Consider the following 13,634-nt stretch of genomic DNA (forward strand, 5'->3'; position numbering starts at 1 on the left):
ACTACTTCTGCTGACATCTGAAGACACAATGACAAAACTCTCAGACAGCTGCTGGAACCTTAAACAGATTGTTGTCTGAACAGCTAAGCCAGAAGAGCAAGTAACAGCGTACCACAGCTCAACTTAAGATACTTAAATTTTTAAAAACATCTGAAAAAAAATGTGAAGGCTATGACAAAAAAACAAAACAAAAAGCAAACAAACATGAAATAAACAGAGCGCAATACCTGATCACAGAGTCTGTGCGGTTGCAGCCCGGTATGGACGAGGCCTTTTCTCCCGGTGAGCCGAGGATCTGCAGCGTTGTATTGATATCCACCTCTGTTGAGTGTTTGATGGAGAACTCCATCACCTCTGAGGGGATCAGCGGGGTTTCACCCTGAGGATCGTCTGCTAGTAGATAACCTAAAGAGCACAGACAGGTACAGGTAGCCACGTTGAAGCCTGCTCATTTTACTATGAGGGTAAAAGTGAAGTGAAGAAAAATTAACAGTTTAAGCTCTAACTTTGGCTTTTGTTTCATTTCCAGTCTTCTATGTTTGTAACTGGAACATTTTTTGCTCTTAGACTGTTAAAGGTTGGACTGTGATATATTTGCCAGAACATTCAATTTTTTTTAAAGATGGAGTGTTTAATGAACCTTCTGATGAAATTATAACAAAAAAATAAATGATTATTTATTGTGTCAGCCCCATAGACTCCCATGTTAAATGTTCTAACTTTACCACAGAAAAAAAAAACATGTTTACAACCTGACACAAGAATACCATTTTGGTCTCTCCAACTCATTCTTCCTTGATGCTAACAGTACAGGGAATACATTTTTATATACCCGACTTACGCTGTAGCTGCTTTAGCTAATAGGTGCACTGAAATAGGTCGCCTTATAAGGCAGTCACCTTCATTAATCAAATGACTGGGGTCTTAAAATGTGCTTATGGTGTTGGTTACGACCCTAAAGCTAAACTAAAGCTGTCAAAATGCAAGCTAAACAATTAATTCATTTAATTCAAATTAATATTATAATTAACTGCTAATTAGCAACTATTTATCAAAAATAAAATATGAAAACGGCATTGGTCATGTCAAAAACAGGCACAGCTCTACTTTCTCAGGGCTAGGGTGCTAATTGTTTGTAATAACTGAAAAGAGACAAATTTAGTGCAAAAAAAAGTGTTGCATGCATGAAATACACTTACTCTGAACTCGTTTTAAAATTAGATTTGAGAGAAGAAGAAAAAAAAGGAGTCTCCTTTTGGGACACTTGTCAACCCTGCCTGAATGGTAATACAGAGAAATTCACAATAATGGCTGCAATATTTCATTAATTAAACCCACAGACTGGGTGGGGTTCTGTTCTTCTGTCCTACTAACACATAAAGCCATTAAATGGAAAAAAGCTGCACTGGAAAAAACATTTATGAGAACTTATTAAACAGCCATATTCTTTTCTACGAGAACATCAGATGGCTTCTCATTTACTTTCTCAAAGTGTATTCAATACTATGTGTGCATGTATTATTTTTGATCTTGGGAAGTTTGCACTGAACCCCAAACACTGGGAAACTACTCTCTACTCTCAGAAACAACCACCGTGAGGTAATGCAACAGTGCTGGATTTACAGTAACTGCAGGTTCAGAGAGGAGGGGGGAAACTGTATAACCACACACAAACGCAGTATGAGTCAATCTGTTTTTCGTAATATTTCTGTCCTGCTGCTGACCTGAGACCAGTATGAGCCAGTGAATGTCCTCATATAAGTCATCCAGGACTTTACGGTCCACTGATCCAAGGTCAGACGAGGCCATAAGGTGCTGCTGGGTCCTCTGCAGCTGGCCGTGCAGTCGTGTTACTCGGTCCTCCAGCAGGCTGCAAACAGGTCAAAATGGAAATATAAAAATAGAAACACAAGCAGTGCAGCACTTAAAAAAAACTAAAAGAATACAAAAAACTAACCAGATAAAGAAACAATCACCAGATCTGTAATCTGAAAGAGGTCACACCAGGTCGAGCTGGTAAGCTGCTGTGTGTTTACCTTGTGAGCAGAGGGATACAGTGGTCAGCTGCCACACGTCCCAACATGCCAATGCTGGACAGCTGGTCTGAGAACAGCTCTCTGTCGTCTTCCTGCAGCTCGTTGATCTCTTCCTCATCGTGAGAGGAAATCCCGTTCACCGACTGAGCGTGGTTCAGGAAAAGTGTGAGATAAATAACATGTTGCCGAGTCCAGTGTTCTTCGTGTACAGTAAAGAAAAAGGCTCACCAGGTTGCGCGTGCCGTCGGGAGCTGCCAAGTGACACTGGATGTATGAGTTGAAAACTTGGATGGCTGGCTGCACGAAGCACCCGCGAGGGAAATGCTCCTCGTCCTGCACGAGCGTTAGCCACGACTCCAGCAGCTTGTCATAGGCCTCCATGTAAACCATGTCATCCTTATCCAGCTGAAATTTATTATAAATTCATTTTAAGCAAAATTGGAAGGCCTGTGAACACTTATTACCGCAAAGTGAACTCTAAAACCTTTCTCTGAGAACTGGATTCGATGAAGAGGGGTCGAAACTCACCACTTCCTCCAGGGCGGCGCTGCGTCCAAACGAGCAGGTGAGCAGCGTGAGGCAGTTGATGAAGGAGGTAAAGAGGTCGCTGGGCAGTGCCGTTAAAATACTCCGTGGGAACATGGTGATCAGATTGGAGATGATATTAGAAATGCCGACTGCCTCCGAGTCCTCGATCTCAATCCTGAGAATGAGGATAATAAACTTTATGAGCTAACAGAGCTACAAATATGCAGCAGATTCATCTTTAAAGCCATAAATCAAGGTTTACTGTATCTGCTGTGGGAATACCAGCAGAAAATAAATGAAAGTAAACGTGATGCACATTTCAAACACTTTCAAAAAGCATCTGTTTAATTTTCAGTTAAAATCAGTGCTTTGGCCCAAGGAAGGCCAGTTTCCACTCCACAGGGTGAGGCTGAGGCCGAACTGGGGGTCACTTTCCGAGTTTCCCTGCTGGTGACGGAGGTTTGGAAACACACATGAAAGTTGATCCTTAACCAAAACTCGTGGGCAACTTGACCCCTGAGCTGTTTTCCACAGCTGCATCGGAGGTTATTTTTATAGTGTTTCAGCATCAAACACCACCACGCACGCACGCTGCAAGAATTCAATTTCAAAGAGCATTTTGTCATCAGATTGCACTGTGAAGCATGCCGTAACGGGACACACTGGAAATCATACTTTCCTCACATGCTGAATTCTGAAAATGAGATTTGAATGGTTTTAAATCAGTTTAAAGTGGGAAGAAAAAAGGACACGTGATAATGTCTTATTTCAAAAGGTTGTCAAAAAGGCAAAAACAAAACAGAAACAAAGGCCTTTAAAATTTTATTGTGTGTTAAGAATTTTGAAACTTATGGCTGGCCATTTATCCAACTCTGAAATATGTCCCATCTTTTATATGTGAGTTTTATGGGGGAAAAAGAAGCTCCACATGAACAACATAACTGATGAAACCAGGCTGGAACGGTTTCTCCAAAAAAAAAACAACTTCCTACTTAAAAGCAATACTTCTCTACTTAATAACAATAATATAAATAAAGGTGTTGCAAAGGGAATTTTATATACAGTATCTTTTTAAAACAACATCCTCATGTCAATTGTGAGCATGAAGGCTTTTTTAAAACTAGCTGTACTGATGTTAAAGAGTTTTTGAAATATTCTGATAATATTTAATAATTATATCTCAACCAAATCATGTAGTGAGCAGGACATTAGACCCTCGTAAACTTTACAGTGTACAGACATGCTTGGCTTGCTACCAACGAGTGTGTTGGGCCCTTTATACCATGCTATAAGCTTTTGCTTACCCGATGTAATAAATGTCCAATTAAAGTATAATGAAAAGCCGCAGCGCCACTCCAAACCACCCTGAAGATTTCTTTTAATGTATTTGCACCTTCCTTGTGTTGCCTTTGCATTTGAGCTGACACACCTCTCCACACTCAGACCAAGTCAGAGAGTAACATTGTTAGAGAGCCTAGCCAAGGCCTCTCCGATGGACTTAAATTGCGAGCAGAACCGTTCAATCGATGTAGCTCGGCCGTCCCTCTCCACATGGTTTTCCGATGAGGCAACTGGAAAAAAGCTCCAAGAATAGGTCATTACAGTGAGTGAGAGTTGCTGAGAGGAGGAAAAAAAGAAAAAAGATAGAGACCCCTCCTCACTTGGTCACATGGTTCAACAGCGAGCATGTGTGTGCATTATGTGTCTGATCTGCACATACAAGTGCACCAATTTAATTCACATCAGAACCACAGTGACCTCACATACACCCACAATTAAATAGAAAACTTTTCTAGTATACTGTTTCAGACCCATGTATCACTTTGATGCAAAAACCCTAATTAAAAACATTACTGTGTTAAAATTCTTTTTTTTATATATGGCGACTTCTATTAATGGTTAATGCTAACATAAAGAGTGCAAGCCTGGTTACTAAAATTACCACCAAACTAAAGTATTATTCAGTATAAATATAGAATAAATGTAACTAAGTAAATGTGGGTTTTTTGTATGAATTGATTTTAAGCTTGTTTGGGCTAAAAACTAAAAAGTGATAAGCTGAAACTCAGTGAAACAAATGCTGACTAAGGTGAGTAAACCTATTCACATTGATCTTAGATTTCACGTATTCAAATATTAATCAGTGCCTTAAAAAAAACAAAGTATCTGATTGACAGACTTTGGTATTAAAGTCTTATTAAAGCGAAACACTTGTGATGCAATTTGCACAGAAACTCAAACCAGCAATTACAGTAAAAAAAAATCAAATAAACTAAAGCAAGAGTGTCGTTTTTAAAAGGAGTACAGGGCTTGGAGTGATTCCACTGTTTTGTAGCCAAAACAAGTCAAATCGAGGTCGAGGTCCAAACATATCAGATTTTTTGCCAAGACATAAAATCTTTAATTATATTCTAAAAAGACCTGGAAGAGAGGCGGAAACCTAAAAATAGGAGTAACTGGATCTCATCTATTGCCTTATTTATCCTCTTATTGTTAAAACCAGACTGCACTTCATTGGAAAGAAGAGAATTAAAACAGTCCCGGCTGGCACAACGACAAACCTGAAACCCTTCCTGAAGCTCATCGACATTCTGAAGGCCGCTACAACTCAGAAATTTTTATTCTGGAAATTTCATCAACTGATAATAAAATATAAAACCTTCACTCATTTCGTTTAAAAAAAAAAGTCCAAATCTGGGTCAAAATTATTTCTCACAAAGGGCTCAGTAATAGTTTGAAATAACTTAAATTTCTCATCAATGCTCGCTACAACACGAAAACAGGTCCCATCTTCATTGAAACATTCAAGCATTTAACCTTCTCAAAGTGATTTAAATTGGGCAATCAGGCTGCAGGCATTTTTAGGGTTTTCAGAGAGAATAGGTTAGGCATCGCTGACCTAAAGGTGAAAGATCCAATGCTAAAATTCTGATGAGGCATATTACCCATAAAAACTAAACTATGCTAATTATAAAAACCTCTTGATATCTAATATTTTGAATTTTCCTAGAGAACAGCTAGAGTACTTGAAATTTACTAGAGAAATATCCTATTCACATTTAAGAACAAACAGAAGTCAAGAATATTTGAATTTATAGGACTCTCACAGCTTAATCACATGTGTCCTTTAATAGTTGTGGAAATTCATTCTTCCACTTGACAGTTTTTCTTTTCATTATAACATTATAATATAATTTTTTTTAAGTGCCATCAGTTTTACAAAGTGAATCTGTTAAGAAAATCCAATTAGAAATCATCAAAACGCTGTTTTAGAAAAAGGTTTGACTGGAAACATTTTTTCTAAATGCTGCAGTTTATAGATAGTTTTCATTAAAAACAGTCTGATTAAAGTGGAAGGTTGAAATCCAAGGTTAATCCAGCCAGGATGCTAACTAAGCGAGAAAAAGATGAATCAGTAGTTGAATTATCTGCAGCGATCGTTGGGTTTATCAGTTTGTTGCAGAGAAGATGAAGATAAGAACTACGTGTGAAGGCCACTGTTGTAGGTGAAGGATACATATTTGATCATTTTTGTTCATATAATCTCTAATGAAAGTATACGAACTGATCCAAAACATAAGAAGTAATCAGGAGTTTGGTAAGATCCAGCACCTGTGTTACGCACTCAGCAGTGTGTAACACCGGCTCTCCTACACTACAGATCCACTGAAAATATTTGTCCATCGACTAAAAATATATTTTTTCTAGAAAAAAGAAAATGACTTCAAGGTTGTTCCAGTGTGCGGATTTTCTCGTTTGCATTTTGAATCATAATCAATTAGGCAAACAAGGAATTTGAAGAGAACACCTTGGACTTAATGTTTTGGTTCTCTGTCATTTTATAGACTGATTACATTAATATAAACTGAAGTAGTAAAAACAACAAAACAACTATTTATACTGGGACAAGGCTCAGACCGCCACTGGTTTCAGCCTGAAACCCAGCTTCAGCTTCTTAACCAGTAACTCTTGTCCCACCCTGCTGCTAAAAGATGGAGAAGTAACCTCTTTCAGTGCATCCTTCCCAATCCCAAAACACACTGATTGGCTGAACCCAGATGCAGAGACAATCAATAGCCTCGCAATATTCACCACAAGATCACAAGCTCTACACCTTCACAGGAGCACTGCTAACAAGCAGGTTCCAAAACAGGAACCCCAGACAGAGGAAGTGCTTTGGTTTCCACACACCTGCCAGCACAATTCATTGTGACAGCTGAATAGAGTCAGCCAAGGAATACAGCATAAATTAGAATATGCTTGCATATACATTGGTCTCCGCTTGGAGATTAAAGAGGGCTTTTTTTGTTAGATGTGGTCTTATCCAAAGGTAGACATACACACTCGCAGGTTACTCTGGTAATAAATCCTTGAAACCAGACTCCCAGATTATTTTGTTAGAGAATGTCACAAGGCAAGCGCTGCATTACCTCTGACTGGAAGCTCTGGTTACGGAGTCATGACTCAACCAAAATTACAACCCTATAGGATGTGGCTGGAAACATCTGTAGTAAAAAGGCTGAAAAAATGTGAAGCACTGAGGCAAGCACTGGCTTCGAGCTGAGCTCCAGGAATGAAAAACATGTATAGACTGCACTGATAATAAGCTGAACGCTGGAACACTCAGTTTAGTCTAGTGGAAGCTGCGCAATATTCTGGTGCATCTCTTTCTTTACAACTAATGAAGACACAGTACTTCTGACAACAGAGCAAATGCTACCTCCAGCTTTCACATTAGCAAGCAATAGTAAAGACATTTCGATTATAGAATAAGATGCTCGACTGTGGCTGACCAAAAACCTTAAAACAAAAGCTGCGTTATCTCACCTCTACACTATGGAAAGTTAATACTAACAATTATATCATAAAATTTGATTGAAAAATGTGCTATTAAAAATAAAATCAGGCTTATTTTCCTTTTTACATGATGTATCCTTTTCGTTTTAGTCCTCTGTTCATATTTTGACTTCACGCTCTCATGTTGATGGGTTGGATCGGTTAATTTAATTTAAAAATACAGATAAAGCAGGCAATCTGATTGAAACGATGTGCAAAATCACTCAAAATAGTTGCATTTACTACATATAAAACATCCACGACAGCAGACGTATCTTCTTACAGTTCATATGGTCTGTTGTGATTTACATAAACCCTTTTGTTTGCTTGTACTTAGTAAGAATCAGGTTTTTCAAATAAAAACAAAAGGTTTTAAACTGTAGGGAGAGAGATGCTAAAAGGGTTTCAACACGAGCTGCCCAGCTGGAATAGGCAAGCAAACCACATCAGTTTTATTACAGGGTCAGGCAGTTCTGTATTAGATTAGAGGAAGACTATAAAACTGATACAAAAAACACACCCATACCCGGTATTTTCCAGTGTTCGAGAGCTCGCTAATGTCAGTTTTTGTCTTCTTTGGTTAAAAACGTGTCTCCGTGAGAAGAATAAAGGGATAATTTAATCCACTTCGACGTAAATTTAGTTTAAGAGGAATCTGAGAAACATAAGTTACTAGTTTGCTGCATTTGTCACTGAACTGGAAGCCAGTTTCCTGCAGAGCGCGCAGATGCTACAATCAGAGGCTGTTAAAACAGAGACTCAACAAGCAATTACTTCCTGTAAATAAAGCACAAATGGTACAGTATGAGTCACGCTTCTGCTGACGTTGGCCTCCATCACTTGTTGAGTCTCTAAATTTAAGAAACATGACAACCTTGAGATACTGGGGGGAGATAAACAGCTTTTGAGGCTGTCACCAAGGATAATGTAACCACAACAGTGCTTGCTGCTACTGTTTTGTACATAATGTGCTGTATTCAGCCGAAATGAACGCATTTTAGATGGAGTATTAAAATTAAATCTGCAGAGTTTCAGCCTTTGTAACACAATGCTCTTCCCAGTTCTCTCCTGGTTTATCTGCTTAACCATCTGTGTGACTGATGTAGATAAAGGTAAATAGCTTTTACACTGTAGACACACTTTATTAATGGAGCAAGACAAAGATCAATTGTAAACTCAGTAATTCACCCTTAGATGATTTGAATGCTTTTAATGTGTGTTAATGTTAATGCGTTTTTTTTAAGTTTACATATTTTTGGAAATGCACGTGCACAATAGGAATTATTTAATAAAAGGAAACATTTATTTAGTGCAGCTCGTGGTCAGTGTGTATTAACCTTGCGATCTATGGGGAAGCTACTTTAACATGGAGCCTACAGCACAAAACTTACTTGTTATTGATAACAACGCTCTGTGCTTAAAATTTAATGCGGAAAGAGTGGTCACCATAGAGACTGGCCCAACTTAATGTGGTTTACATTCAGCAGCCTGCAGCACCTGATTAGCAAGTTAGAGTGCATAATTGAAAAGAGTGCATACTTTGCAAAATCTAATGTGTTTTAAATGGCAAAGCTAACATGCTCATCTTAGTAGGTACAATAATCACCATGTGGAGCAGATTAGCAAGCATGCAAGCTAACCCTTTCTGAATAACCAAAACAAAATGCAAAGCACAGATAAGGCTGATGGCACTGGCAGGAAATTCTGACCTTTACTTGGCTTGCTATCATATTGTGGTTTATAACTTAAATCCTTCACAAATCAATGACATTCAACTGACCGTCGGACATTACGATTCTGCTAACATGGCTAAAACATCAATGTTTCTCAATAACAAGAATTCAATTTGGTATCTACTTTTGATACATTTCTCCATACCTGTGCCAAAATTCGACTTCAATACCTCAACACAAGCACATAAACGAAGACTACTGCAGTAACTATTATAGTCACTCACCCATTGATCATACTGAGCAGCCCCTCCATCAGGTGGGCCAGGTAAGAGATCTGGGCGTTCTCATCTGGGAATACAGGCCCGTGCATGGAGGCCAGCTGGGCCAGGCACTGAAGGGAATCCTGGGCCATGTCAGAGTCCTCTCGAATCTTCCTGTGTACCTGAACAAGAGGAGAATTTCTTTTTATCATTGTTTTTAAAGTAGAAAAGCAGAGCCTTTGCATAAAAAGGACAGAACCTCTACAATAATCAGTCCACAATGAAGCAGTGAGTGCTCTGGATAATGAAGTACTCCTGTACAGCAAACGTACGGAAAACTGCTGAACACCGTCTGTCAGCTTTAACAATTTAGTGAAGAAGAAAAGATGATCTTTTTCATCAGTCTTCATCAGCCAAAAGGAAACAAAAGTTTCTTTTGGACTACACATGATCAAATATTAATATAACCTAGAGAACAACAATCTTGAGCAGCGCTTGAACACACTTGACCTGCCCATATGGAAAAGAAATAGAAAAAACTTATAAAAGCCTTGCATCAGATGTGGACTACTTCATATAGTGACTCATAGAAGGCTTATATGATTTACTCATGAAAGTGGCCACTTTCATATATTGTTTTAGGAAGTGTCCAAAACATACAAGTTTCATTTATATAATTTTCTAGGGATCTTATATCTGTTTTCACTCTTGTATGCTTTTCATACAAGTTTCACACAAGACAGATACAAACTTTATAAGATTTATATAAATCTTTTCAAAAATGGGTGGGCTCGGCAAAACCTATTAGTCTTATTTTCTCTTTCTTTTAACTTAGGAATGGTATTCCAGTTATTCAAAAGTCATTGCAAATTACTGTGAAATTATTTGTCACCTAAATTTCAACAATATTATTTATTAAAATTATTATTATTATGTTCATCGTCAGACCTTTCTGGCAGGTTCAAGAACAAAAGCCCACGATAAGTGTCTGACCAGTAAAATGTAGTCTGTTCCTAATAACAAACATGACCAACCATCCCAGGCGAGATTGTTGTGGCACAACCAAGTGACCTGTAAATATACTGACCTGTAATATTTTCATAAAAGACAAGCAGCACGCAGCATTCATGAATACTTAGACCGACCGTTCACATCCTCTATGGACCATTTTCTTAGATATTTTTTAATGACAGCGCTATTGACAATATGTCTTACCCATCAGAAGTTTAATGATAATGATTTCTGAAATAATATCTAATCAATGTGTGACTGTTATGTCATAATTAAACACTGCCCGTGGCATTCTGCATTTTAATAAGTTTTTATTCTTAAAATTAAACTGCAATGTAACAAACACCACTTTGAAATAGAAATGTCTCAGGTCAAGAATAAAAAGGTGAACCTGCCTCATCCTCCTGTCCCCAAAAGCGAAAAAAAAAAAAAAAAAACCCATACCAGCTGATAACCTGCAGGATTTATACTCACTGGTGTAATCCCACTACACAGCACACTGAAGCGTCGTGAAATGGCGAATTGATTGTGATCTGTCACTGTGACCCAGGTCTCAAACAAACAATGGCTGAGCAGCCTCAATCAAAATAGAAGAGGAAGAAACAGACTCCTGATGGGGGAGAAAAACAACGAAAACTAAACTGGATGATTCCGTCTCAGTTGCGAGCTTCCATTCAGTTGTGGGATTCGAGGGTTGGTTTGTTGTTTAAGGTCACACTTCAGCAAGAGAAAAAGCATTATTGGATTTGACTGTGCATGCAGACAGGCAAGTGTATGGCAAAGCAGCAGCAGTAAAAGCTCTGAAAGTCATCACAGCCTCTCAGCAACATGTGTTTCCACTATGTGCACGTCTGGAGCTCAAATTCCTTCTTCCTGTGCGCTGTGGCTCTCTTCTCAGCCGGTCCGGGCTCTTTTCCTTTTTCTTCTCCGGTCTCCTCAACTGTCATCCTCTTAAATCCAGAGAGAGTGCTCCTTCATCAACTCCACACTCTTAAACCAACACATGGCCCCATCGCTGAGGCAATCAAACTTTCAACCTCCCTCTCTCCTTTTGCTGGTGCTTCCTCCTCCTCCCCTCAAATGTTCTCCCCTTCTTGCTTCCCCCCTAAATTCTTTATCGCCCCTTCTCCCCGCTCCTCCTCTCTTCTCTTCCCTACAGCTGTGGTGTCCGTTTTGTCGTAAGCCGCGCTGCTGGGAAGAGATCTCAGATGCTAACGTAGCATAACGTTAGTCCTCTCCGTCGCTGCCCTCTTCCAGAGCATGAAGTCATCCTCTGGAAGAGCTCAGCGAGAGGACAGGGGAGGAGGCGAGAGGGGCAACTGGTGAGTGAGCGAGAGAGAAAGAGGGAGGGGTGTAAGAGGCAGACCCAAGCGAGACCCAAGGACTGAACAGCGCGAGCTCTGAAAAAGCAGCTGCACCAGCGAGTGAACCATGCGATGTCAGTAATGTCAGTCGCCTCGACTCTGACTATAAGTAGAGATACTCAGCGAGCACGTGCGAGTGAGTGTGTCCGGGGGGAGTGGATGAAAGCAAGGAGAGCTTTCTGGCACAGGTGATTTTCTTTATTTTGAGGAATATAAAAAACACCCCTTATCAGTATATTAGGGATAGCTCGCTATTTAAACGAATCTTAGCCAGTTTAATAAAAACTCTATTCCAAAACAAAAGATCTTCTTTCAAAAGGTTGTAAAGTTCAGTTTGTTCACATCATTTTAAATGGGAACAGGCTATATAATAAACTGATAATCAACCTCCATCCTCCTGAATTTCTGTGGATCCAGCATTTGGCATCTTCTGTTAGTGAGTTCTCATTCCAATTTAATAAGCTCCAAGGCTACGAGAATCTGTTATTGAAGCATCGCATCCCTCCTTGCTCCGTCTTTGTCCTTTAACTTCAAATCGTGTTTAAAAGAAAATGAAAACATTCCAGGGAGGTAAACCGGGCAAACGAAGCAGAGATAAGCAAAGATTTGATTTGTTGTGGCCAAAATCCCCCGGCACCCCCATACTTCAATAAACTGAATTGGAATTGGCCATGATTTGGATTGTGTTAACAATCCAATTCAGGGTAACAGATTTATGGTTCACGACTCACAAATCAAACCAGAAAAAATAAAGAAAGAAATGCGCTCCTGACACCTTTGGCCTTGAAATATGCAGATTCCTCCTCTGAAAACTGCTCTTTTGCCATTTGTCTGTAGCTGGGGACCCAGCTCTCATTGCTAATAATGGTCCTCGACATGAAAGCGGGGTCATTTTGACAAAGAACTTTGTGCCTGATGCATTTTCAGGTCTATTTTAAATTTGCAGACTGGAAGTACAAAAAGAAATTGACTTTTAAGGAGCACTAATACAGTCCAGAGGTAGACAAGGAGACGACCCTCAAGGGACTATTAGACAAATTTAAATCAGGTATCATTTTTATACTCAGCTTTAGAAAACTACTTTATGTTACGAAATGGGAGGGTGTAATATCGGCGCGCTGACAAACACTAGTAATCCTTGATTATTCCATCACAAATTAAGCACATAAAACATCTTGAACTTTGTTTGGTTGTTTTTCCAACACTCTGACGCCCAAAGAGATGCTGCTGCATGTGAAAGAGGCCATCACTACACTGAAAAACAAAATAAACCTATCTTAGCAAAAACTTTGGAGGGGCAAATCAATCTGGCAGATATCTTAAAAATTTGATGTTCACTGATCAACTCGCCAAAATAAAAAGGCCTTAAAAAAAGACCATAGAAGACAACTATAGGAGATGATTGCAAATTCACTGTTAAAATATGTTGTTATATAAAGCCTGTTGCTGATCACTAGCACGACTGGTTTCTAGATTTATCAAATATGAAATCCTGACTGCAATACTCCCTGTTGTGGAGATTATCATTGATACCCTGAAGTTCAAATGTATTTACTACTACATATTTTGACAAGGCACCAAACCTCGACTTTCATTAGAGCAGCTCTCATTAGATTAAACAGGATTCAAACTCCAAAACACACGCTTTTCAGTGTATATCAAAGTACCAAGCTTCAACACCTGACACTATCGTAGATAAATTATGTAGCCAGGCAGAGAAGAAAGAGTGGTAGAGTGGGGTGAGGAAGACGAGAACCAGCAAAGAGAAAAAAAATGAAAGAAAAGGACAGGTAGACAAGACGGGGAGAGGATGCAGACGAAGAGCAAAAGAACAGACAAAGAAAAGGAGTGGGAGAAAGGGAAAGGCAGGGAGAAATGAGGAATGATATTTATAGAAGGAGACAAAGCCTGGTGTCTGTTACCTCA

The 13,634-nt window shown here is 39.2% G+C and overlaps 1 protein-coding gene across 1 annotated transcript in view; it reads right to left on the reverse strand.

Moving 5' to 3' along the window:
* The window catches only part of xpo4 (exportin 4), a 67,300-nt gene that overhangs the window by 12,291 nt on the left and 41,375 nt on the right, over positions 1-13,634 (reverse strand). The window contains exons 8-13 of the mRNA XM_086267826.1: positions 9,358-9,515; positions 2,565-2,739; positions 2,265-2,441; positions 2,037-2,179; positions 1,725-1,870; positions 228-405 (exon numbers count right to left, since the gene is read on the reverse strand). Coding sequence (XP_086123952.1) covers positions 228-405; positions 1,725-1,870; positions 2,037-2,179; positions 2,265-2,441; positions 2,565-2,739; positions 9,358-9,515 — 977 coding nt within the window. The remainder of the gene's footprint in view (positions 1-227; positions 406-1,724; positions 1,871-2,036; positions 2,180-2,264; positions 2,442-2,564; positions 2,740-9,357; positions 9,516-13,634) is intronic.

This window comes from Aulonocara sp. 'chitande type north' Nkhata Bay, linkage group LG16, assembly GCF_057382095.1.
Source record: "Aulonocara sp. 'chitande type north' Nkhata Bay isolate Kocher_YH1m ecotype deep benthic linkage group LG16, A_spYH_male_GT1.1, whole genome shotgun sequence".
Lineage (NCBI taxonomy): Eukaryota > Metazoa > Chordata > Actinopteri > Cichliformes > Cichlidae > Aulonocara > Aulonocara sp. 'chitande type north' Nkhata Bay.